Source organism: Balaenoptera physalus (assembly GCF_965194825.1).
Source record: "Balaenoptera physalus genome assembly, chromosome: 11".
Taxonomy (NCBI): Eukaryota; Metazoa; Chordata; class Mammalia; order Artiodactyla; family Balaenopteridae; genus Balaenoptera; species Balaenoptera physalus.
In genome coordinates, this window is record NC_138896.1 from 65,072,724 (window position 1) to 65,097,790 (window position 25,067).

Sequence of the window (25,067 nt, forward strand, 5' to 3'; positions counted from 1 at the left end):
TGAGAAAATAAATCTCTGTTCTTTCATCCACCCGGCCTGTGGCACTTTGTTCTGGTGGCCCTAGCAAACTAATACAGCTGCCTACCCAAATTTAGTGTACACACACCTTAGGATATGGAAACTTCACTTCTGGATCTATGTCCCTGGGAAATTCTTATACAGATCCTTAAGGGGTCACGTATGAAGAGAAATGTTTACTGAAGCATTATGTGTGTTGGCAGAAAGCAATCTGCGTGTCTACCGGGGACAGATAAAGCGTGTAGGCTCACCACGGAGCAGCATGCAGGAGGCAGAAGTACCAGATTTAGATGTAGTCTCATGGATGCATCTTCAAAACAGAACTGAGTGAAAAATAACATTTATACGATTAGAAACGTATGTGCACAAAATGATCTAATATTTCCTAAGAATGTACTCCAAAAGATACATGTCAGATTCATTTGCATGGTTGCCTACGAGGGGCCAGGAGTTTGCGAGTTACGTATAGAGATAATAAGGAATTTTTTAAAAAAAGGAGGGCTAGCTAAAGTCAGCAGTCAGGTCTGAGAGCCCTGGGAGAACCAGGGGGCCCGCGTTGCCCCTGGAGAGCTTTCCCAGGGTGCCCAGCCCTGACTGGACTTGACGAGGCCGACAGGGCCTGCCCCTGGGGCCTCCAAAGCCCCGCGAGCTGCCAGAGTGGTTCGGCCTCCAGAGCTTCTTCAGTGGGCGACAGGGATGGGGGGAACTCGAGCTGAGCCCAGGGGCTGTAATGGGCAGGGAGGGTTTCTGGGACCCAGGGGGGCAGGGGCGGAGGGGAGAAAGCAGGGAGGAGGGGGCTCCAGAGGGGGAATGCAGGCGGGTGGGAGCTGACTCTGGCCACCGGGACTCCTTCTCAGATTCAGGCCGTCTCACCAGTAGTTTCCTGACAGAGACTCTCTCCCACATGAGGCACTCAGCTGAAAGGCTCTCACTTGGACAAAGAGCACACAGCTGCAGGGGGACAGAGGTGCACCCAAGGCAAGGCCTTCCTCCCACCCCATAAATAGCCTGTTCTGGCCACGGAGCCAGCAGTGTGAGCCCGTGCAAGTGAAGCAGGAGGGGCCTGGGGCTGGAGGCGTGAAGGTGACCAGGACCACGACTGCCCTGAGGGGTGGTTGCAGGCACATTTTCTGAGGCCACAGGGATGAGAGCAAGGGCCATAAGCAAGGAACACAGGGCCAGAATGAGGATGCACTTTCTCACAGAGCTGTCCAACAGCGCTTGGAGAGGTCTTCAGCACTCCACCATGAAGGTGTACAAGCAGATGTGAGATGAATCAGATGGGACCTTGGAACATGCTGTCCCCATCTCAAAGACATCGTCTTGTCCGAGATGCTGGTGTCCGCGGGGACATCTGCCTATCTCCCGGAGTGCCTCCTGTTGTGTCCATCCCACGGGGTGAGCCAGACGCCAGTTGCAGGAAACAGCCTGTGCCAGCTCCCATTTGAAAAGCAAATATTAGTCTTTTCAAGAGCTGCCTGTTCTCTGTCACTTGGCACGGAGGACACTGAACCGGGGGTGGGGGGGGTGCCTCTTGGCCCCCATGCCCAGATGGAGTCTCTGGACCCGGGTCACTGCCACAATGTAGCCCCAAGGAACAGCCCTCCCCATGTCCAGGCAGGTATCCCCTTGTGGTGAGTGTGCGATCAGTGGGCACTGGAGCCCCTACCTAGGGGAGGCTTGGATGGCACCGAGGCCCCAAGTCCCAGTACATGGCTCTCACGTACTGTCCGGGCTGCTGCTGCAGAGGCAGGGGACTGGACGTTTTGACCTAGACCTCAAGGTCTCTGGGCCCCAGTTCTGACATATATATGGTTTTAAAACCGTCTGATTACCAGGAAAGGGGAATGACCTGTTGCTGCTCCACTATCTCCCTTTGGGGAGACCTCTTCCAACTACTCCAACCAACAGAGCGCCCCTTAGCCAAGCCCCGCTTCTTGCCTTGTTTCTTCTGTAATTTTCCTCATTTATTATCGACTCCTCCATTAGAGGCTTAGCTGCGTGAGCGCAGGGCCTCTGCCTTGGTCGCTGCTTGGAACTGTGCACACAGTACGTGCTCAGTAACTGTTTGCTGAGTGAATATAATGACGTTAATACTTTGAAAATATTAAACCGATAGCATTCTCATCCGCTGAGCCCTGAAATCGTATTCCTCTGAAGGCCCTCCACCAGGATGACTGGGGCAGGGTGGGGTGGGTGAAGCCATCTCAAGGAGAAGGGAGGATGGAGGGGGAGGGAGGAAAGCCCAGCCTCAGCTGGTGAGTGGTGGGAACAGGAGGGGATGCACCTCTCAGACGCATGTCCTGGTATCATCCTCTGGGATGAAATCTTGAAGGGAAAGAAACTGAAAGCTGAAGATAGAGGGGGCGTGTGTCCCCCTCTGCATTGGAAGACGGCCCCCTAGGCAGCCTGTGGTCCTCAGGTGGCCCTGCTGGGTAAAAAACGGTGGAGCTACAGATTTGATGGCAAGAAGGTCGGAGTGGGCGTCTTCTCTCAAGCCTCCCTCCACTCCCAGAGGCCTGGAAGCGTCCAGAAGTTCCTGTGTGCGCCACAGGACACGGGGAAGGTGGCTGAGCTGGGACTGGTGGGCCTGTCTCAGCACCGCCGGGGCCAGTGCTGAGGTGAGAGCAAGTCATCCCCAGGGCCGGATGGAGGCACGGCTGAGCCTGGAGGGGTCTGAGGAGCCAGAGTGAGCTGAGGTGGGACCCCAGCCAAGAGAACAGACTGTGAGCTCATGAGCTATGAGCGCCCGGCCACCGTGAGTGTCCACCAAGACCCTAGTAGAAGGCCCTAGCCCTAGCTTTGTGCCAGGCTCCGTTCTCTCCTGCCAGGAGGCCAGCCGTATTGGACTCTGCCTTGTAGCCTCTTCACCTACCTTTGCCAGCTCCTGCAGGAATAACGGGACCATCCCCCATCTCAGCTGTCCCACACAGCTCTCGCTTTCTGCCCCAGTCCCTCTGGAGTCACCGTGTAGGATGCCTGCAGGGACCTGCTTACACTCAGGCCTGCCCAGCCTGGCAGTGTGAGGGCATTGCCGCGGGCAGACCTTGAGGTGTGTTCTGCCCACTCCTCAGAGGGTCCCAGTGGGACACGAGTTCCTGTTGGCAAAGCAGTGACCAGTTCAATAACCCACCTTGATTTTGGCTTTCTCCATTTCCCTGCATCACACTTCTCTGTTCCCTGTTCCTGTTTCCTGGTCACAGGCTCTGCTTTCTGGGGACTCAGGCTACACGGCCACCTGAGCCTCTGTGCTAGAAATTGCCTATTGGCACTCGGCTTCCCTCTCTAGCCCCTTCCATATTTCCCTGTGTTGCAGGGGCTAGAAGGCTAAAGACTACCTCTCCCAGGCCCCCATGCTGCTGGGGATCTAGATGCAACTTAGAGGGAAGCGCTGTGGGAGAGTTGGAAGGCAGAAGGGAGATGGAGGCCTTTCTACCTGCGGTGCGGTGGCTGCCGGGTGGGATCTGGCAGACGTGAATTTTTGCAGCAGCAGGACACTTTGTTCCTTCTACTTCCTTGTCACCAGTTTAATGGATGTGCAAGTAGGACACTGGCAATAATTTCCTACAAGGTGGCAGCTGGGGTGGTGTGACCATGAAGCTAGGTGTGCCCTATTTTCCATTTCTCCAAATCTTTATACATTTAATTTCCTGCTTTTTTTTTTTTGACATCTTTATTGGAGTATAATTGCTTTACAATGTTATGTTAGTTTCTGCTGTGTAACAAAGTGAACCAGCTATATGTATACATATATCCCCATATCCCCTCCCTCTTGCGTCTCCCTCCCACCCTCCCTATCCCACCCCTCTAGGTGGTCACAAAGCACCAAGCTGATCTCCCTGTGCTATTTTACATTTGGTAGTGTATATATGTCCATGTCACTCTCTCACTTCGTCCCAGCTTAACCTTCCCTCTCCCCGTGTCCTCAGGTCCATTCTCTTCATCTGTGTCTTTATTCCTGTCCTGCCCCTAGGTTCTTCAGAACCACTTTTTTTTTTTAGATTCCATATATATGTGTTAGCATACGGTATTTGTTTTTCCCTTTCTGACTTACTTCATTCTGTATGACAGACTCTAGGTCCAGCCACCTCACTACAAATGACCCAATTTCGTTTCTTTTTATGGCTGAGTAATATTCCATTGTATACATGTGCCACATCTTCTTTATCTATTCGTCTGTCGATGGACACTTAGGTTGCTTCCATGTCCTGGCTATTGTAAATAGAGCTGCAGTGAACATTGTGGTTAACTTCCTACTTTAAATCTCTTTCTGCATGAAAGACCTAGAGTGTTTTCTCTTTCCTGCACTGACCCATGACTGGTTTGGCTTCCTCTCCTCCACCATCTACCACACCACCAGGCTCAGATGGAGGGAATCTGAAAGGCCACACATTTACCCAAAGAGACGTCCAAAAGGAGATTGAGAGTCAGACTCTGTTGATTGCCTACTCAACAACCATCTTCCCTTATCAGATCAATCCTTCTTCCTTATCAGATCAACTTCCCTCTGGAAGCCTGGTCTCTCTTGCAGCCAGGGCTTGGGTGTGTGACCTAGTCCTGGCCAAGGAGCCTGAAGAGAGTATGTAGAAGGTGGGTTCTGGGATAGCTTATCTTCCTGACAAAAGGAGACACACAGGAAGCACTCTCCTCCCTGCAAGTGGATGGAGTTCTGTGAGAACATGATGCTTGGGGCAGAAACAGGTGCAATCAAGAGGGGATAAGTCTGCAGATGAAAGTCAACACATTGAGGATGGCAGAGTGGACAGGTAGAAAACATCTAGGTCTATGTTGACATTATTGAACCTCTGAATTAACCCTGGAGCTCCCTACTTCTCGTGGGCATCACCCTGGCAGGACCCCTTCCCTCTGGGCCGCATAGAGGCTTGTTCAGAGCTCTTCAAAGTTTTTTCCATGCCAGTATGCTGGGCTCAGAGATGCCGGGATCTCTGGGAGCTGGGCTGGGACTAGGGTGAGGCAAGTGAGGCACTGTCCTCGGATGCAAAATTTAAGGAGGGTCACAAAAAACTCAGTAGGTAATCAGGATAAATGATATTTTACAGGACCTTAATTTCCTGACCAGGGATCAAACCTGTGCCCCCTGCAGTGGAAGCACAGAGTGAGTCCTAACCACTGGACCACCAGGGAATTCCCTTTAAAGTAATATTTTTAAAAAATCAAAACTAATGTAAAAATACAAAGCAAACAAAAAATGTCAAGATTTTAAAATAAAGACGATGAAGATTCAGGGTCACCAGCCAGGTCTGCTTCTATGTTTCTACACAGGGCAATCCCAGTGAATGTCACCTATGACAATTCATACAATGAGGCAGGGTTCTGGGACTGTGAGAATTGGGTTCAAGGCCGGGCTGTACCAGTGACTTGCTGGCGATCCCAAGCAAGTCCCTTCCCTCCTCTCTGGACATAATCTGCCCTGCATGGGGGCTGGGGCATCGCCAGGATGGCCTCCTGACCCATCTTCCTCATCCCCATGGCCTGCAGACGTTACTGTCCCTCTTTCTGGGAGGCTGTGTCCTGGCTATTAATATCTCGGCCATCCCTGGCCTGATCAGGGTGTTTCATGACTGCCAGCTGTGGCTCCGGCCCGCTCCCCCGGGAGAAATAAGAGGAGTTGCTGTTCCCACATGGGGGTGGGGGGCAGGCCTTGCTCATGAAAACAGGCCCCGGGCAAGTGATGGGAACTGAGGTGCTGAGACCAACTCTTCACCCCACCTGGCCTGGCCCACCAGATGGAGGTGCCTGGGGATACAGACTCCCTGAACCCCACCCCCCTCGGGGCTGCCCTGGTCTCCCTAACTCCTGCCTGGGCCCTGTTGCCTTAGGTCAGTTTCCAACAGCCTTGGGACTTCTCCTCAGATGCCCCACAGACATTAGCTTCAGCATGTCCCAAACCAGGTCCTTCCTCACCTGGATGACGGACTGGCAGCTCTTCCTTGGCCTGTCCCCGAGGCCCTTCTCAGCAGCCCGAGTGGCCTGCCCCAAACCCACTCTCATCCCCTTGGCCTCATTTAAGAAGTCCCCCCTGAATTCCTACTGCAAAGGGCTCCCCGCACCTGCTCACCTCGATTCAGGTGTCCCTGGCATCTCTCATGCTCCCTTGGGATCTGGAGACTACTACTTGGTCCTCAGGGACCGCCCCTCACCTGGGAAGATGCTCCCTAGCCATTCTACTGGCAGACTGGTCACCCTCCTTGGGCAGCCGGTCCCCTGGAGTGGCAGGAGTCATCCACATGGTGGCCGTCTGTGCCAGGATGGTGAGGGGCTACTTGTCTTTGCCTTCCCAGAGGGAGCTCACCTGAGTTAACTGGGCTTTGCCCTCAGGGTCTGGGTTCAGCCTTGGTCAAGGGTCAGGGCCTAGCCTGTGGGCAACCAGAGGTCTGCATCCACCTGGGGTCACAGCCGGGTCTGGGATGGGAATCACTGCCACAAGGTCAGGGGCCTTGGTCTGAGGGCCAGGTCCTGGGTCTCCTTAATCCCAAACTGTCCCTGGGGTCATCAATCCTGTGTCCTCACCACTTCCTCTCTCTTGTATCTCGTTCTGAAATGGAGCTGAGGAGAGAGACCTGCCCTCTGTGTCAACTGGCCTCCTGGGGAGGGGCCCGCACTCTGGGAGCTGGGAGCTGGGAGCTGGGCTGGGACTAGGTATTTGGGTCCCTAAGGCCAACCTTGGTGATGTCCTTGAGGCACCACCAGGTGGCAATAGAGATGAGCTGGTCTGGTCTGTGCCGGGAAAGGCAGGAGAGGGACCGGGGAGCTGGAGGAAAGAGGGGCTGCAGGAGAAATTCTGCTCGTGGTCACCCCTATTCCACTCCCATTCCATGCGCAGCCTGGGATGTCTGCTCATGACCTCTGCTGGCCAGGGACAGTGTCTCACCTTGTCCCCATTCCTGAATGCTCCCCACTCCCAGGGGTTGGGGGGTGGGGAGCTTTTCACTTCCCGCTGCCTCCCAGGCGGGGCCCCACTCCTGTCCTCCCTTTTTTGTCCCTGTCTTGGGTCTCTCTCTGTTTTATTCACTTCTTACCCTCCTGGCTGATAACTCTGCTTCTCCCCAGACATGACTCACTAATGGTGGGATTTCAGGCACGGTGGTGGATGGGCCAGGTCTAGGCAGGAAGGTTGCAGGAAGGGGAAGCCAGGGAGGTCAGCTGGAGCAGTGGCTGTGAATCCATCCCTCGCTGACCAGCGTCATCTTCTTCGCCCTGCAGCCTCTGTGTCTAAACCTTTCTATTCGCTGTATTGTCTCTGTTCTGGTGACATCTGTTCTGTCCTCTATCTGCCACCTCTTGGCAACATGGTCATCTCACATGTGCTCCTTGGGCGCAGGTACCCCCATGTAACCATTTTTGGGACCGAGGGCAGCTCTGTCAGCTGTTTTTGTATAAATCCAAGAATAGAACTATCTCTTCTTGGTTGGATTCAGGGGGTGGGAGGACACTACGAGGATGGGGTATAACTTCACCACACTCAGAGGAGAGAGGGTACCACTCAACAAGATGTGAGTTGAAAGCCCTTAGAACTGTGTGTTCCTCACATGGAAGCCAGAGGGGTGGTGGCACCTGGCTTCAGTGATGTCTTGGACCAGCCCTCCTTGGAATGGGGGTGGGGGGGCGTGGCCGCAAGTTGGAAGCTGGTCTCCATTTTAGCCCACATGGGAACACCAACCACCAGGAAAACCAAGCGAATCCAACCCAGTGTTTATTGTTGCACAAGCCTGTTTGCAGTCCCAAGGGGATCTTCCGGCTGGGGCGTGGGTAGGAAGCCGTGTGGCCACAGGGGTGCAGGGCGGACACAGGACATGACAACCACCAGGCTCTTGTCCAGATGGGCTGGAGGACTCCTCAGCCACACTCCAGGGAGGGTGGGGTGGGAAAGGGGTTTGGGGGATGGTGGTAATAACAATATCAGTGGTGATACAAATAAGCAAGAGGATCCAGCTTGTTACAATATATCAAAGGCAGCAGTTAAGAGTCTGTGCTTTCCCTTTCCCGTCAGCAAGATCTGAGTTCAAATCCTGTCTGTGTGACAAGATGAGGTACCTGCTCTCTGTGAGGCTCACTGTGAAACAGGGACAGTAGTGCCCGCCTTGCTGGGTTGCTCTGAGGATTAAGGGGCCCAAGAGTGTACATCTCTGAGCCCGGTCCTAATAGCTGGCACATAGGTAGGCAGCCAGGGGCAGCTCCCACAGCCCATAGGGATTGGTAGGGCTGGTGGCAAGCTCCTGAAATTGTTCCAGCCATCCCGGGATGACTCCACTTTAGCGGGGACTATGAAGATAGCTGCCCTCCCCAAACTAAAACCCCTTGTTTACAACCGCATCTGCCGGAGGCAGAAAAACTCATTCACCTTGAAGAGCTGGCAGCTATGAGGAGGCACTGAGGGAGGGGACCGCATCTTTGGAGAGATGCCTGAATGATGATGCTTAACCCAAAGGAAACTGACAGCAATGGTGGAACTTCAGGCACTGTCGAGGTGGCGGTGGCAGGTGACCTTTCGGGGCAAGACCTTTGTCCCCTCAGATCACACCACGTTCCCACATGCATTGTCAGGGGATAGGCGGTGGCCCTCCTCGGATGGGTAGTGAGATCTACCAGGGGGTGGAATCAGGTGAGAGTATGCAGATTTCTCGCCCTTAATGGGCAGAGGGGGCCTTTGGGGGCGGAGTCTGAAGACTGAGCTCCACCCCGCATCTTCTAGGTAGGAGCTCCCAGCCCTCCCCCACCTATGCGTCCTCGTCTTCCCAGGCAGGCGCAAGGGCAGTGTTCTCCAGGGGCTTCCGGACAGTGAGCTGGGGGTGCCCGGGCAGCCTCCGAGCTCAGGGCTGGGGCTGACCTCGCCTGGCAGGCCTCTGCCCCCGGTGCCGCGCGGGGTGGGGGGCGGTGCGGACGGGAGGGGCCGCCCACCCGCCTGGGCACCTGGCGGTCAGACCAGGGAGACTTCGGCCTGGAAGCTGGAGGAGCGGCGCGCGCCGGGGCTGACGCGGGTCAGCATGGAGACCTGCGTGCTGCACGTGGCCCCGCTGCTGCCTGCTGACGGGGGCTGGTATTTGGGGTCCCAACACAAGACGCCCTGCAGATGCCAGCGCCGCCACTTCCGCCGCAGCTCTGCCTGCACCTGGGAGAAGGGAGGGTGGTCAGGCCCGCCCCTATGAAGCCTCCTGCATTGCTGATTGGGCTGCACTCCGTCTAGGGAGCGTGAGCCAGACAGTCACAGCATCTTGGGGAATCTAACTTGAAAGGCCAGATGCTACCTTGGGCAGTGCAGAGATGGGACCTTCTAGGGGCCAGGTCAAATCCAGGGATTGGAGTCGGGGGAGGTGGGAGCCAGAGAGGATCAGAGAATTCAGTCCAGGGAGGGAGAGGTATGCGACCCAATCTCCTGATCCCTGCCCTCCAGCTCACTGGAGCTCATCCAAATAGATTTCTGTGCTTTGTAACCAGGGCTCCACAGTGACTCAGCCTTCACTTCACCCATCCCCACTCACTCTGCACACAGCCACCTAACACAGCACTTCTAAAACTCTGATGTGCACATGAATCCCCTGAGGTTTTCTTAAAAGCAGATTCAGAGTCAGCAGGCCTGGGGTGGGCCCAGAAATCAGCATTTTAAACAAGGTCCTAGGTGCCATCACTGATTTACTAGTCTGAGGACCACACTTGGAGTAGCAAGGTTTGACTCTTCTTTGCTCTGCACATATCCTGTCAGGGGTTTTGGACCTTGGGGCTACCAGAGTTCTGTTCCTTGCCCCCCAAGGTCTGAGAGGGGCTTACCTCGCCATTGAGGAAGCAGTAGAGGATGGCCACCACAAAACCCTGGGGAGGAAGGGAGGGGGAGAGGTGAGGTTGACAGACCCCGGGAGCCCCAAACCCTGCCCCACTCCTGTGTTCCCCTGGTGAAACAAAGGGCTAAACATACAGTTGGTGCTTAATAAATACTTATTGCAATGAAAAGATTGGAATCTAGCGGCAAGAGGCCAAGGCCCCAGGTGAATTTCCTCCCTTAAAGCCCAGAGAAGAACGCAGCCTTAAGTCCACAGTTCATACCTGGAAAGACCCCACGACGAGCTCAAAGACCATTTTCACTTCAGCCTTAAAGTTGTCGGGGAAGAAGGCAAACATGATGTAGTGCACTCCAAACAGGGGAATCAGCAGAAGGGTGGACTTGGCCAGCCTCCTGGGGGCAGGGGAGGGGCAGGCAGTGGGTATGGGTGTCCACACATGTGGGCACATGGGGCACAGAAGACGGAGACAACGACCAGGATGTGTGAGGACAGACTGTTGGTTCCCATCAGTCCTATGTCCACAACTGTTTCTGTTCCCTATCTGCAGTGCCTATGACCTCATGCCCCCTGGGCCTCCTCCCTTGGACTTCCAGCTCCAGTGAAGGAGGGACAAAGGGAAGAGGTGGTTTTACCAGAACCCAAGGACAGGGCTGCCTGGAAAGGGTTGGGATTCTGATGGTAGAGACCTTAGTAAGCGCGAAAATCAACGTGGGAGGAGTCCCTTGAATGAGATGGAAACATGTTGAGAAGGGCTTCTTGAATGACCTTGAGCCACAAAGAGATATAGTCAATGCCAGAGACCATGCCAGAGTCAATGCTGGAGCCATGAGAGAAGGTCTGTAGCTTCCCTCCCCTTTGTCCTATCTAATCCCCTTCCAGAGCCTCCCACTAGTCAAATTTAACTAGAAGTCAGTGGATAAAGAATCCTAGCAAATGTAGCTTGCAAGGAGAGAGAAACCCCTCTATTTTCACTTTCTGGAGGAGAGAGTATAAAGGAGGGCCAGGGCTGAATCCCGAGGATTACGTGTAATAGTGGTATTTCAGGCTCTATGGCCGCTAATGGGGATAGTTTCTTGAGCAACAGGAGATCCTGGTTTCCCTTCCCCTGGTCTCAGTTTCTCCAATCTGTACAATGGGGCAAGTGTATGCTCAACACGGTCAAGTAATAGAAGTGCGGCCCACTGTAAACTTGGAAGCGCTTTGGGTGCTATGAAATACAGTGCATTTATGAGAGACCAATACTCTACTGGAAATGAGGGCATTTGGGAAGGAAGTTTTTGTAATTGGGTTGCTGACCACAGATGCCCAAGGCCACTTGGGAGGATGACGGGTCCTCAAGTTTGTGTCTGGTCACCAAGGATGACTCAGGGTCAACTAGTAAAGCCCTGTCTTTGGCTTCTCTGCAGTATCCACTTCCCCAGGAGTTGCCACCTTTTCTGGGATTACCCCTTTCCCCTCCCCCCCGCTCCCCACACCAATACACGCACCCCCAGAATTCTCTGCAGGACCAGCTCCTCCTTCGCCGGCCGTGTGTGCTCAGCAGGGTCCACAGTCACTCTAAATGACCTGCCCCTTTCCCATGGAGCAGAGCTCATCCTGGTTCAGGCCTCCCAGCCACTTGACCGCATAGCTGGTCCAGGCAGTGTGAACCCACAGTTCCCTGGCTGCGAGAGGTCTGAGGAGTGAGTGTGTCTCTGCCTCTGTCTCTCCTGCCTTGGCAGTCAGTCCAGGTAGGCCTGGCCCTGGGCCTGAGGACCCACAGCAAACTGGGGGCAGAGGAGCTGGCCTTGCCCCTCCCACTCCTTCCTGGACCTGGTTCCCAGCCACGCCAGTATCCCGAGCACTGCCCACCGCTCCTTGACTGCAAACCTATCCCACGCGCCTGAGGCTGACAGATGGAGGCTTTCTTTAAATTGAAGGCTTGTGGGGAGGTAGAGAGTGGGAGCTGACAGTCTCTCCGCGGGGAGCTCCATCTCCTACTCCCCCCACCCCTTCTGCCTGCCGACAGCTGTTCAGTTTCCACCTCACCCACGTGGACCTGGTGATGACCGGCTCTCTTTGCCTCAGATTCAAGCCCTTTTGAGCAGCTGTATGTTGGGGAAAACAAGGCCCCACAGGGAAAGTAGAGGAAGAGGGGGCACAGGCCTGATGTGCTACCCCCTGGCAGACTGCAGACCCCCGCAGGGCCTTCCTTTCTCAAACTGGAAGGGAAGCTCCACCTCCACACCCCGAGGGAGGAAGTGCTGTCACACCAGGAACGGGAGTCTTAGTCTCATCAGAGAGAATCACAGGATTCCAGAATAGAATCCTAAATCCAGCAGCTCGTGACATTCTAGCCAGGAATCTTAGAACCACAGCACAGATTCCCCAGAGAGAAGCCAGGCCCAGGAGAACATTCTGGATCACAGGACTGGAAGGTCCCTGTGGGACACCCCAGGTTTGTCTTGTCTGTGCAGTGCTGATAATCAATCTCCTGTTCCCATCTGTGGGCACACAGACCGACTCACCCTCCCACAGCTACCCCCTCATGTTTCTGTAGTTCTATCTTCCAGCCTTGTTGTTCTCATGAAACCCTGCCTGTTCCCCAGGCCCCCCAAGCACAGGAAGAGCCCTCACACCTTTCCAAGCAAGGATATGACCCCTGTCCCACAGACACCGTGCCCTCCCCCTGCCAAGACGATGTGCTCCCAAACCCTAGAGGAGGAGGGAGTATGTGTCAGTTTCCTCATCTGTGAAATGGGGACAATTTAGAGGAGACTGTACAGATGAAATGAGATGATGCTTGGAAACCCCGTTGCACACACCTGGCATGTAACCTGTGGATGCCGTTACTACTCTCAGGGAGGACTGAGTCCCGAATATGGCCATTTCCTTGGTAGACTGGGGGCTCCCCCGGGGCACGCATCTACTGTGCCCCTTTTCTGTGCCAGGCCCATGCCAGGGACTGGGCACACGGTGTGAACAGGACACAGGTTATCTACTGTGTTCTCGAGCTCCCTGGCTTGACAGCAGATACATAGCGGGGTTGACCACCTGCTAGGTAAGTCATGCAGGAGACGCAGAACTGGGACTCATGGGGCTGGTGAGGGTGGGACTGGGCAGGGGACACTCGTGCACTGAGCCAGGCCATGGGGGCAGAGGTGGGCAAGAGCAAGGTGGCTTTTTGATGCTTCTGGAGGGGGACTTCCAGGGGACGTGGGATGATCTGTGGACTGGGGCTGGGGATACCGGGAGAGCCGGGGCCCTGGGCCCATACTCACGAGTATGGGCTGCTGTCACTCTTCCCGACATCTGGGGCCCGCAGTTTGTGAACCAGGATTCTGATGATGCGAACAAAGAGGATGAAGTTCACCTGGTGGTTGGGGGCCGTGGTCGGGTGGTCAGAGAGGGGAGGCAGGGTGTCCAGCCCCCTGGGCTGATGGCCTGTCTTCTTTCCCAGGGCCCAGCTATCCATCCATCTTACCTCTCCCCTAGCTCTTCCCGCTTTGGGAAAGTCATCCAGGAACTCTCCCTCACATCCCTAAGGGCTGGGCCTCCCAATCTGCTTTCTCTACTCTAGAGGAAGACCTGGTGGGGAAAGGGATGGGGACAGTCCTGCATTAGGCATTGGGAAGCCTAGGGTTCAGTTCTGACCTAGACACGAATTTCCTGTGGGACCTTGGTCAGTTGTCTACCCACTCCGGGCCTCAGTCTCCCCATCCCTAAGTGGTGGGAGGAGGCCTTACCAAGATGGAGGCGAGGATGGGGGCCTTTATGATCCACCACAGTGAGGAGATGATGGTATCCCAGCATCTGGGCAGGGTATGGTGGGGGAGAATGAGAGAGATTGTCCTTGGCCAGCGAGAGTCAGCATTCCTCCTGTTGTCCCCGGCCCTGCCCCCAAACCCTTTAGAGACCACTGGTCCAGAGTCTGTTCCTCCCTGGTCCCCCTCATCCACCCGGGGGATCTGCCCCGAGTGACAGCAGCCAGGAGGAGGGGGGGGCGGGGTGACAGCTCACCCGTAATCCTCAAAATGGGTCCTGATGATGGTCCACACCATGGTGAATGTGCTGGGCACCCCTGTCAGGGCCAAAGGAGAGAGAAAGAGGAGAGGGTGTGGCAGGAAGAGAGGGAGCTCAAGGAGGAAGAACCAGGAAGAGGCAGGGAGAGAAAAGGGTGGGTTTCCAACGTGGCCACCTATGGTGACATACATAGGTAGTTCAGTGCGCAAAGATGCCTCACTGAGGGGGTGACGCTCTAGGTCCGAGGGACTGTGTCTGCCTAAAGGGGACTCGTTTTCTCATTTTGGCAGAGGCACTGTAGAGATTAGCAGCGGCCCTGTGTGTTTCAAGGACTGGAGGGGAAATGGAAGGCTGCTCAGAGAACCTGTCTGTCGCACAGGTCAGCTCGAGGTGCAGCTGCAGCCAGAAGGCACCTGCCCAGGGGTCAGACAGTTGGAGGACTTTTATCAACCCATGGCCAAGTGCCTTGCAGGCAGGATCTGCAGCCCAGCAAGACCTAAGGCGGCAGGCTGGGTTGGTACCCACCCCCTAATGAGCTCCCCAGGCTTTGCCCCCTTGTTCCCAGCCTGGCAGCCCTCCCTGGTACCATACCCCAGCCGATGAATATGTACCCCCAGAAGTACTTCCTCTCGGAGAAGAAGGAGACGGCGAGCAGGGTGTGCAGGTAGAGGCCCTCCACCAGCAGCCAGAAGAAGTTGGCCATGACACAGTACTGGAATAACACCACGGCTGCCTTACAGCCCACCTGCAGGGGGAGGAGAAGAGGGGGCCTCAGTGGAGCTAGCAGGGGCCCCTGCCTGCCCACATCTCTGTCTGGGGTGACAAACAGGATTGCAGTACAGCCAACTTACTCTCTTAGTTATTTTTGTATTATTCCTTTATAAATATACTCAATGGTTTTCCCATTATCCCTAATTTTAGATCATCTGATGCTTTGGAATAAGCTTGCAATTTTAATTATCCACCCATCAATTTATCATCTATTCATCTTCCTATCTATATATTTATCCACCCACCTACCCATCCAACCATCCACCTACCCACCTATCTATTTATCCATTTACTTACCCACCCACCCACCAGACATCCACTGCCAACCCACCCATCTATCCATCTACCATCCATGCATACATCCATTAACTATCTATCTGCATCCATCATCTTCCATCTATCAGTCCATCCACACACTCACCTGTCTATCTCTCCATTCATCTACTATCCACATGCTAGACATCCACTACCAACCCACACACCTAGACATCTATCCATCCATTCTTTTATCCACTTGTCCATCAATCTGCTCATCCGTCCACCCACCAATATAACCCCACCCATGATCTATCCAATTTTTCTTACTTTATCCATCTATCCTTCCACTTAGTCATCCACACACTATTTACTCAGTCATCCAGCTACCAACCCATCCACTTACCATCTCCGCTACTCATTTATCTTATTCCTATTATGATTGAAGGTAGCTGGAAGACGTATGAGGGAGAATTCTTGCTTGCATTAGCAAGAATCCCTTGAAAGTGTAGGGATATGGGCTGTGGACTGTGGAGTGGGGTTTAGATGGAATTGTTGGGGGAAAGATGGGGACGGAGAAGAGGGAAGAGGAGGGTGAAGTAGAAGTTAGGAAAAAGAGGAGAGTGGAGGGATGATCATTCCTCCTGGGGGCCAGAGGAGCTAGAGGAAGAAGGGGTTCCCCAGGCAGGTGAGGACAATGGAGGAGTTAGGGAGACCCCTGGGCAGGGCAATCAGGGGCTCTGGGCAGCCCAGCTCGCATGATTAGAAGGTCTTCTGGGCCATCTTTCCTCTCTCAGAAACTATCTGCCGTTTCAGATTGAGCCCAGATACCTGTAAGCCAGAGCTTAAAGCCACCCTCCTCCAGGAAGCCCCCCTGCTTTCACTCCTCCCTGTACCCAGAACACAGGTTCCCACCCTTTCCTCCTGTGCCCTCGGCTTTGAGGCACCCTCAGAGAGCAGCCTAACCTCCTCTCCCGATGGTTGGAAAGTCCTTCCTCAGGTCTTACTTCAGTCCCTCCTGTTACAGGCACTCTGTTTCCCCCACCTTCCCTCATCTGCTTTACAGCAAGAATAACCCAGCTCTTTAACAGGACAATTATCTGTGCTTCTCCTTGCCTTAGAAAAGCTTCACAGAGCTGCTAATGAATCGGGAAGCTCATTTCCACGATTGTCCTCAACAAGTGCGCTGGAGGCTTCCGGCTGCTCCCCAGGCTCCGGGTAGGTCTGAGCCCTGCTCCCAGGAGGGATCATCTGAGGCGCTCTGGGAATGGCCAGGGTGGCTCCCCTGGGTGTTCCCTCCCCCTTGTCGAGATGTCTGAGATACCACCATCACTCTCTAGAGAAAGTCACTTTTTTTTTTTTTTTGGCCACACCTCGCGGCTTGTGGGATCTCAGTTCCCAGGTCAGGGATCAAACCTGGGGCCTTGGCAGTGAGAGCGTGGAGTCCTAACCACTGGACAGCCAGGGAACTCCCTGGAGAGATTCACTTTCAATTTCACTCTCTGGGGAGAAGGTACTTCTGACCCCTGAAATAATGCACTGCCTCTGAGGTCACTCATGAGGCAAAAACTCACTGACCACAAGGGACGAATGGGAGCCAGGGCTGGTCTTGAGCTCTCTGTCTCAGCTCAGGGGGCACTCAGGGAGGGGGCCCTGAGCACAGAATCACCTGGAGATGGATCCCTTAGTGATGGGCGATGAATTCCTTATATGCTCTCTTAACCTCCCTTGCCTAGGAAGGTCCAGAGGACTGAGGGCAGGAGAAGAATAGAAGAAGAGGAGGGCTGTGTGGGCCTGGACTGGCTCCAGAAGGCAACGGGGGGAGTAGGAAGGGGGGCACGGTGAGCAGAACCATGGGTATGAAGATGGCAGAGAGGAGGGATGGAAGGAAGCTTGAATGTCCTTGCACGATGGGGAAACTGAGGAAGGGATTTCCCTAAGGTCACATAGGAAGTTGGCAGCAGAGGCGGGAAGGGGGCTGTGGGCTCTGGCACAAAGTGTACCACTTTGCACCCAGGAGAGGTGTTTCTCATTGGCAGGAGTGGGTGTGTGAACTCCCAGATGGCCAAGCACCATCTCCTGCTGCTGGGAGGGAAGTGGGATCCAAGGAGCTGGCAGGCAGGGTCGGAGGGGGGCCATCTTTGGAGAGAGAGAGAGAAAGAGAGAGGGAGAGAGAGAAAGGGAGAGAGAGAGAGAAAAGGGGAGACAGGAGGGAGGCAAGGGAGAAGAGGAGATTCAGGTGAGAGATGGCAGAGGTGGGCCAGGGAGGTGGGCCTGGGCGGGTCCTCACCGAGCCCTTGGAGCAGTGATCCGACTCCCCGCCGTCGAAGAGGGCCAAGTCTTTGATGAAGACAGCGGTGGCCCTCAGGATGAACGATATGAAGAGATGCATGTGGATGTAGTTCCGTGTGCAGTGGAGCTTCCTGTGGGAGGTGGCCAGATCTGGGAGGCCGAAGGGGCCTCAGACCCCACCCCAACCAACACGTCCAGTGCTCTGAGGAAGGGTGGGGCTTGTAGCCTCTGAATGCAGACCCCACCCTGAAGGGGGGCCCTGTCCCCAGGTATCCTATCCATGTGTGCAGCCTGGCTTGCAGGTGCCTCATTCCAGGGCACAGGCCCCACCCTCTGGTGCCCTATCCCCAGGTACAGGGCATCCTGTGAGGGATGAGGCCGACACAGGTGAACACTTCGAGTACCCTGCTGTCTCTAGGGGAGGCTGGCCTGGCGGGGGCGCTGGGGCAGGACTGTGTGCTGCCTGGGAGCTGACAGCGGTGGGGGCAGAGCATGCCTGGGTGAGGAGTGACCTGGCTGGTCTGCTCTGAGACCCGTTGCAGGAGCTGGTCCTCACCTGAACAGGCTCAGGATGGCAGTGGCGACCAGGAGGGTGGCGAGGGACAGGCTGTAGCCGACGGTGTAGCCGGTCTTCACAGAACTGTAGAACATTGTCTGCTGCTGCTAGAGGGAGGTGGGTGAGGATCTTGGGTGGGGGTGGGGGGACTCACCTAGGGGGTGTTGGCAGAGGCGGGGTGCCCTATGCATCCTGCCTCCCATCCCTGCCTTGGCAGATGAGGAGGCTGAGGCCCAGGGCTCCCAGGAGTAGCTGAGTGGCCCCTTCCAGTCCCCAGAGCCCCTTCCTCCCTGGTTTCCACAGATGAGACAGGACTGCTTCCCAGGGTGGGGCGGGGGTTGAATGCCCTTTCTCTGCTCCTTCACAAGGGAAATGTCAGTGGGGGAAGGAGCGAAGACCCCACAAGACCCATTGGTCCATCCATTCATTCTTCAGTCACGTGTCCAACAGCCCTTCTGGGCCAGCTCTGGGCTTGGCATCCTCAAGCACAAGACTGCTTGCCCTTCAGACCCCCCCCATGAGGCCCTCTCGCCAAGTGGTGAGGGATGGACAATGGTAAAGAAGACGCTAGGGGGAGAGTAATTTCCCATTTGGGACTCTCAGAGGCTGGATTTAGCAGGAGGAGGGCAATCTGGCCTTTCTGGGGAGGAGGGACAAAGCTGGACACCAAGGGCTTCCTGCTGGCCCCTCCCCATGGACACACGCACAGAGCCATGGTCACTGGGCAGCCCCTCCTTCCTCCCCACCTTCCACACCCTGCTGGAACAGAAGCCAGTGGTCAAGAAGGATCCTGCCCGAGGATCTGGTGGGCTTTTAAGGCCTCTGAGGAAATTGCTGCCCTCTTGGGAGGAGTGAAAGCCTTGTCTGTGAAGGGCTTCGGGGGTGGGACAGAGGTCATCACAGACAGACTACATTCACCCACCAAAGCAGAGAGGGGCTCCTAGCTCGGGACTTAAGTTATCCTCCAGCCTCACCATCAGTATCCTTCCCTGGCTCCTGGCCCCACATCCTTACAGAGACCACCTGTGCTTCACCTGCTCCAGGGCAGATCCCCATCCTGGGACCGAGGACAATGGTCCTGCCCCTGTCCCTGCCCCTGATTGGCTCCTGGGTATCTGAGGCTGGTTCCTTCCAGGATCCGCACCTCAGTTTCTCCTCTGCGTGTGGCAGGTGGGATGGGCTCTGTCTGCCCTGCCAGGGCTGGATCAAGGCTCCCACGAGGGAGTGGGGTGGCCTGGCCTGGGGGTGCTGCTTCAGCTTTGATGCTGTGAGTCATCCTCCTGGAAGCCCCCTCCTGGACCCTGTCAGGGGAGCCAGAGGATGCGCCCCTGGGAATGTGGGCCTGGAGAGGGAGGAGGCTTGAGGAGGGCAGACCCGGGGAGTCCTGGCTCGGACATGGAAGGCAACCGTGCCCCTTGCGGGGAGAGAGTGGAAGGAGCTAGCAGGCCCGGGTACTCTAGCGTGTGTGTGTGGGGGGTGCACTGAGGCCCACCTCGTCCAAACTCGATGCGTTGTCATCCAAGCCACAGGCAACGGGGTAGGGACCAGGCTCCAGGGGCGTCCAGCCCTCGTCAGTGCAGCTGCGGCTCACGTTGCGGCCTGGGTGGAGGGCAGGGGCAGAGAGGAGAGAGGTTGAGGCAGGGAGTGGGTAGGTCGGAGGAGTAGGCGTGGGGCCTGGCTGTCTCTGTGCTCAGCCCTACTCTCACCACCCCCCACGGCATCAGGCTCCAGCTGTTCTGACCTAGACACCCAGGGCATCACGGGGCAGCCTGGGGCAGGGAGAAGCACCTCCAGGGCGGCCAGGGGACGCACCAACACAGATGACAGCCAGAGCAGACATTCCTGCCCCTTGTCGTGTCTGAACCTGACCCCAGGTGCAATTTAAACTCTGATCCTTGTCACAGGCAGCCTGGATCCTTGGCGTGGAATGATCCCTGACCCTTGTCATGAGCTGAATGCTGACCCCCGTCACAGGGCCACGGATGCTGGTGTGGCAGATGCTTCCTTTGTCTGTCCTGTAGGTACAGACAGCAGCCTTCTGGCTGCGGCAAGGGGCCCAGGCCTGCCCAGTCCTCCTGGGTCAGCCTGCCTGGGCCTACGGGTCTGGGTTTCCTCCCACGCCTGGGGGCTGGGGGTTCAGATGTGCTGCTGGAGAGGGACCAAAGGTGAGGCAGGAGGTGGGTGGGCGTCGGAGGACCTCTGATAAGGGCACAAGTGTGAAGTCCTCACACACGGAGAAGGGGCACCTGCCCAGGCAAAGGCAAGTATGAGAATAATTGAGTGGCACACCATTGCAGAATCTCGGGGCTGAACCACTAAGGCTGGGGTTCCAGGACAGCGACACTGTCCGCCGTCCCCGGAGGACCAGGGCTGCAGCAAAGGGGCAGGACCACTGAGGGGCCATGTGAGGTGAGGGGTGACCCCAAGGCTCCCCACTCTCCAGGGTGGGGAGAGGCTGAATAGAAAATGGGTGAGCCAGAGAAGAGCCCTCTGCCCCCATCCCAGGACTCATTACAGAGGCACTGAGTCCAGGACACAGCCTTCCTGCCAGGCTTGTTGTGGGAGAGGAAAGGAGAAGGAGGAAGGAGGAGGGGAAGGAGGAAGAAGGAAAGGAGAGGGAGGGAGGATGAGGGTAGAGAGAACAGGTAGGAGGAGGAGGTAAGAGGATGGGGAAGAAGGGGGAGGGGAGAGAAAAGTAGGGAAAGAGATAAGGCGAGGCGATGAAGAAGAGCCGAGAGAGAAGGTGGATCCTGACATCCTTGCCGTCTAGCTCCTTTCTCACCTGCACCACCACCATCAGCACCACCAGCAGCACCAGCATCACCATCAGCATCAGCATCAGCATCAGCATCAGCATCAGCATCACCATCACCACCACCATCAGCACCAGCATCACCATCACCATCACCATCACCATCAGCACCACCAGCAGCACCAGCATCAGCATCAGCATCAGCATTAGCATCAGCATCAGCATCACCATCACCACCACCATCAGCACCACCAGCACCATCAGCATCAGCATCAGCATCAGCATCAGCATCAGCATCAGCATCAGCATCACCATCACCACAACGCACGTTCTGAGAACTTTTCCCAGGTACACTGCACAGAGCACTGCAGGCATATTATCTTTTTGAAGCCCCTCAACCATCCAGTGGGAAAGTAATCCCATTTCACAGTTGAGAAGTAAGGCTCCAAGAGGCTGGTCACTTGCTCAAGGCCACATACATAGGACAGGGTAGGGCAGGTGTGGTCCCATAGTCTTCCCAGGTAACCTTGGCCCTCATCTGCACTGAGGTGACTGGGGACTTGTTTCGGGTGTCCAGGCGCAGAGCTGTAGGGGGCGTCAAGCCATCCCGAGCTCAGGGAGGGTCACTGTGCATATGTTTAAAATTTCCAAACTTTGCCGTGTGCTCAGAACATCCCAGGTGATTCCCTATTCCCTATTTCTGTAAATCCTCCTGGCCACCATTTGAAAGAGGTTCTTGTCACCCTACTTTATGGATGAGGAACTGAGGGACAACTAGGGGTAGGGGGATAACCAGAAAGGAGCAGCCCATTGGGTCTCTTTCCTCTGTGAGGTCCCAGGGGTGGCAGGAAGGACTTTGCTGAGGAAGGGACCCTAGGCTGGGCCAGTTTCTTGCCCTGGTGGCCCACTTCTGCACAGGCCTCCCAACCGCACTGCCACAGGAGGCTCCCAGGGCATGAGAAAAATCTTCACACTGCCCCTCTGCACACCGGCCCTCCTCACCCCCTCAGCTTTCTCCCGTTGCAGCAGAGGGTGGGCCGGCCTGGAGGCTTCAGGCAGCCGCTCATCAAACTGCAGGCCCTCCTCAGCCCCAGATCTCAGGAGCTCACTGGGGACCCGGAGGCCATGCCCCTTCCCAGGAGCTGATTCTTGGGGGACTGTCCCCAACAGACTGGGGCAAGTAGGAAAAAGGGGACAAGGCCAAATCAGCCAGCCTTAAAGCAGGGGCACTAAAGCTCAGGCTTTGGGTTCCCCACTGGCTGGAGGGTCCAGGGCTCGATGAGACCAGGCCCATGACGTGGTGGACACCTGGGATTATCATGAATTAAGCTAGCGAGCCTGGGTGACCCGTCAGTGTCTACACAGCAGCTTCACATGCCTTCTGTGGGAGCAGCGGGGAGCAAACATTAATGTGTTAAGGCTCGTGATCAGGAGTTACCAATAGTCCCATTGAAAGGGGGGATGCCAAGGGTGAGAGAGGTTGGGTGACTTGCCCATGGTCACACAGCAAAGAAGCAGCAGGCCTGGGATGCAGACCGAGGTCAGCCTGACTCCACATCTTTTTGGGCTCCCAGCAGCGGCTGAAGGGGGACCTTGTCCCTTGGAGCCCCGATTGCCCAGAGAGCAAGGGAGGGAAGGGGATAGTGGGTCATCTTCAGGGCTGGGTGGCCTCTTTGAAGAGCCTGGGTCTGAAGCCCAGGACTCCAAGGGAACTGCTCTTGAGATGATCTCAGTAGAAGTCACCATGGGACCCTGAGGATCAGCCAGCAGTCTCTTCCCCAGTCTGGGCTGGGGAACCGACAGACCCTGTGTGTGTAGAGGGGGATACGGAGGGTGCGAGAAAGGGCAAGGGACCTTAACCCTGCGCTGGGAGGGCCACTTCACATTCTCCCAGTCTCCTCCCGTTTGTCATGTCTCAAAAAAGAAGTCACGGCCGCCCTGCCCCCTCTCCTCCCTCAGTTCTCCACGTGAAAAGCCCTACTCGGCGACTGGGGGTAGAAATCGGGGGTCATTTTCTCCCCACTCACCTCTCTCCTCTCCCCCATCAGTCACCAGGCCTGCCCCAGCTTCTCTTTCCTCGACACCGGCACCGACCGTCTCATCTCCCCTGGATTAGGTGGGAGCCTCCTGATGGGTCTCCCTGTTTTCCTGCCCCTCCAACCCGCTCCGCACCCTGAATCCTGGAGGGTTGCTCTAAAATCTAGACCTGATCGTGGCACTCTCTTGCTGAAATCCTGTCAATGGCGCCCCACCCCAGCCAACCAGGGCAGACGTCTCAGGTTGACAAGACCTTCTTATCTACGGCTTCACGTGATGCTGCGGGCAGGAGATGTCCCACAGACCCCATAGACACAGGTAATATAGACTGTGGTGTCTTCTTATCAAAATAGCCCTGCTACTTTTTACCCTTAAAAAAAGTCTCTTCAAACATTTAATGGCAAAAACACCGCAGGTGAAAGACACGCAGACCACAAATAAAAGGACTAGACCTCCACAGTTGGGAGACTGGGATTGACATATATACACTACTATGTATAAAATAGATAATTAATGAGAACCGACTGTATAGCACGGGGAACTCTACTCAGTGCTCTGTGGTGACCTAAATGGGAAGGAAATCCAAAAAAGAGGGGATATGTGTATATGTATAGCTGATTCACTGTGCTGTACAGCAGAAACTAACAACATTGTAAAGCAACAATACTCCAACAAAAAAAAATAAATTGAAAAAAAAAGGACTAGACCTCCACAAACATTTTGGTGCCTTGGTGAGCAATCTTTGCCTGGCCACCCCTCCTTCCCAGGCTCTTTACCCAGCCTGGCCAAATGACGTCTTTTAACTCTCTTCAGCTTTCCCTGTAGAACCAGGTCCCTTCCAACCCTTCCAGGAAAGACACTCCTTCCCCAGTCCTGTTACCCAGAGGGGCAGGAGTTGGGGTTGCCATCACTCCTATCCCACACTTCCCTTACTTGCAAACTTTCCTCTTTGGAATTGAGGCTCACACCTTCTTCATCTAGTTGCCCAGGAAAACACAGCCTCTTTCCTTTACATATTCAGCCCCTAGCCCAGTCTCCTATTTCTTGCCATCATTTTCAGAGGCTAAGGCTGCCAAGTATAGCTGCACAGGTTGTTCACTGCACAAGGGCATCTGGCTGATGAACACTGGGGGCTAAAGTGTACTTCATATTCAGCTTGTCACTAGGTAGGTTCTGGTGAGATGTTGAATCCACCTGAGGAAGGGCTGCCTTTCTCTCATCTGCCGAAAGGCTTGGTGTGGGCCCCCCTGAGGCTGGCAGCCTCGGGGTTAGCCAGATGGTGGGCTGCAGTCCAGGTTCTCAAGTGAAGGATCTGCCTTTACAATTCCAGCAGGGACAGAAGGAACAGCATCAGGAGGAATGCAATTAGCAGGCGCTTCCAGGGATCCCAGGAAAGGCTGGTTGCCAGGCTCTGCTGAAGGGAGCATTATGAGAGCTGCCAGAGGAGCTCACCTCCTATCTGCCCAGGTGCTGGGTCCCCCTGGAAGAGGGCTGGGTTAGGTGGGCGCTGGCTTGGAATACAGCACACCTGTGGCTGACCCTCAGGGAGGGCATCCAGATCTCTCCTTCACTGCTGAGGTCACAACACCGGGCACTGGGGAGCGAAGCTGGCCTGCTCCAAAGAGACCATTTGGTCCACCTCCCGTTCCCGCTTTACAAATAGGGAAACAGGTCCAGAGGGGCAAAGGCCACCTGGAGTGAGAGACTTTCTGCTCATCCTCTGAGCCCTTATCTAGGTCCCATTCATCACCAACCCTTCCCACCTCAGCCCTGCTCCTCCCTCTGTCCTCCCCCAGCTCATCAAACCCATACCTGAGCGGGGCACACTCGAGTCCTATCCTCCCTCCACCGCACCTTCCCGCTTCCCTCCTCTGCCCTGCTCTCCACCCGAGTCCAAACCATCATCATCTCTCGTCTGCCTTGGGGTTGGGTCTTCCTATTTGTACTCCTAGAATCCTCTCTTTTCACAGAAACCAGTTATCAGTTAAAAACCCCAAGTGGACTGTTTCCGTCACCTGCTTAACCCCTGCAGTGGCTTCTCAGTGAACGTAGGAAAAGCCCAAGTCCTGTCAGTCCTCAAGGCCTGCGTGGTCTGGCATCTGCCCGCCTATCTCTTTCCTCTCCTCCCTCCCCTGGGCTCCCTGCTCTAGCCACACTGGCCTCCACTGAGTTTCCTCAGGGCTCATCCCATGGGCTGTTGATCCTCTGAGCGATCCCCCCGCCAGGATCTTTGCGGCTCTTTCCCAGCCCAGGTCTTCAGACCGCAGCTGCAGTATCACCTCCTCGGAGAGGCCGCCATAACGCCTGCCTTAGGTTGCTTCCCTCTCTTCTCTCTCCCAGCACCGCTTATCATTTATAATACATGCATTTGTTTTCTTGCTAAACGCCTCTCCAACTAGAACGTGAGCTCCCCGAGGACAGAGCATTTTATCCCTCTGCCCCCCACTGTGCTTGTCTAGCTCAGTGCCAGTCAAGATAGTAGGTGTTTAATGAACATTCACTGAATGAAAGGATGTCTTACTGTGTCATCTTTAATTACTGGTAGCAAGACAGCTGACTTCCTAAAGAGGTTCCCGCTTTTCTTTTC

The 25,067-nt window shown here is 55.4% G+C and overlaps 2 protein-coding genes across 6 annotated transcripts in view; one reads left to right on the top strand and one right to left on the bottom strand.

Moving 5' to 3' along the window:
• Window positions 1-7,716: 7,716 nt before the first annotated feature.
• VIPR1 (vasoactive intestinal peptide receptor 1) overlaps window positions 7,717-25,067 on the bottom strand; it is a 32,331-nt gene continuing 14,980 nt past the window's right edge. The window contains exons 3-12 of the mRNA XM_082413012.1: window positions 19,184-19,373; window positions 17,692-17,798; window positions 17,134-17,266; window positions 14,409-14,562; window positions 13,815-13,875; window positions 13,541-13,607; window positions 13,076-13,167; window positions 10,078-10,207; window positions 9,805-9,846; window positions 7,717-9,148 (exon numbers count right to left, since the gene is read on the bottom strand). Of these exons, the coding sequence (XP_082269138.1) occupies window positions 8,957-9,148; window positions 9,805-9,846; window positions 10,078-10,207; window positions 13,076-13,167; window positions 13,541-13,607; window positions 13,815-13,875; window positions 14,409-14,562; window positions 17,134-17,266; window positions 17,692-17,798; window positions 19,184-19,373 (1,168 nt within the window). The 3' untranslated portion in view covers window positions 7,717-8,956. The remainder of the gene's footprint in view (window positions 9,149-9,804; window positions 9,847-10,077; window positions 10,208-13,075; window positions 13,168-13,540; window positions 13,608-13,814; window positions 13,876-14,408; window positions 14,563-17,133; window positions 17,267-17,691; window positions 17,799-19,183; window positions 19,374-25,067) is intronic.
• LOC309637776 (uncharacterized protein) overlaps window positions 14,573-25,067 on the top strand; it is a 14,607-nt gene continuing 4,112 nt past the window's right edge. The window contains exons 1-4 of one of the 5 annotated variants that reach the window (XM_082412993.1): window positions 14,573-16,061; window positions 19,596-19,708; window positions 20,462-20,791; window positions 22,492-25,001. In XM_082412993.1, coding sequence (XP_082269119.1) covers window positions 19,647-19,708; window positions 20,462-20,791; window positions 22,492-22,792 — 693 coding nt within the window. In that variant the 5' untranslated portion in view covers window positions 14,573-16,061; window positions 19,596-19,646 and the 3' untranslated portion in view covers window positions 22,793-25,001. Of the gene's footprint in view, window positions 16,062-19,463; window positions 19,709-20,461; window positions 20,792-22,491; window positions 25,002-25,067 lie in introns of those variants that run through there. The other 4 variants (XR_014250790.1, XM_082412995.1, XM_082412994.1 and 1 more) reach the window with 4 other exon arrangements.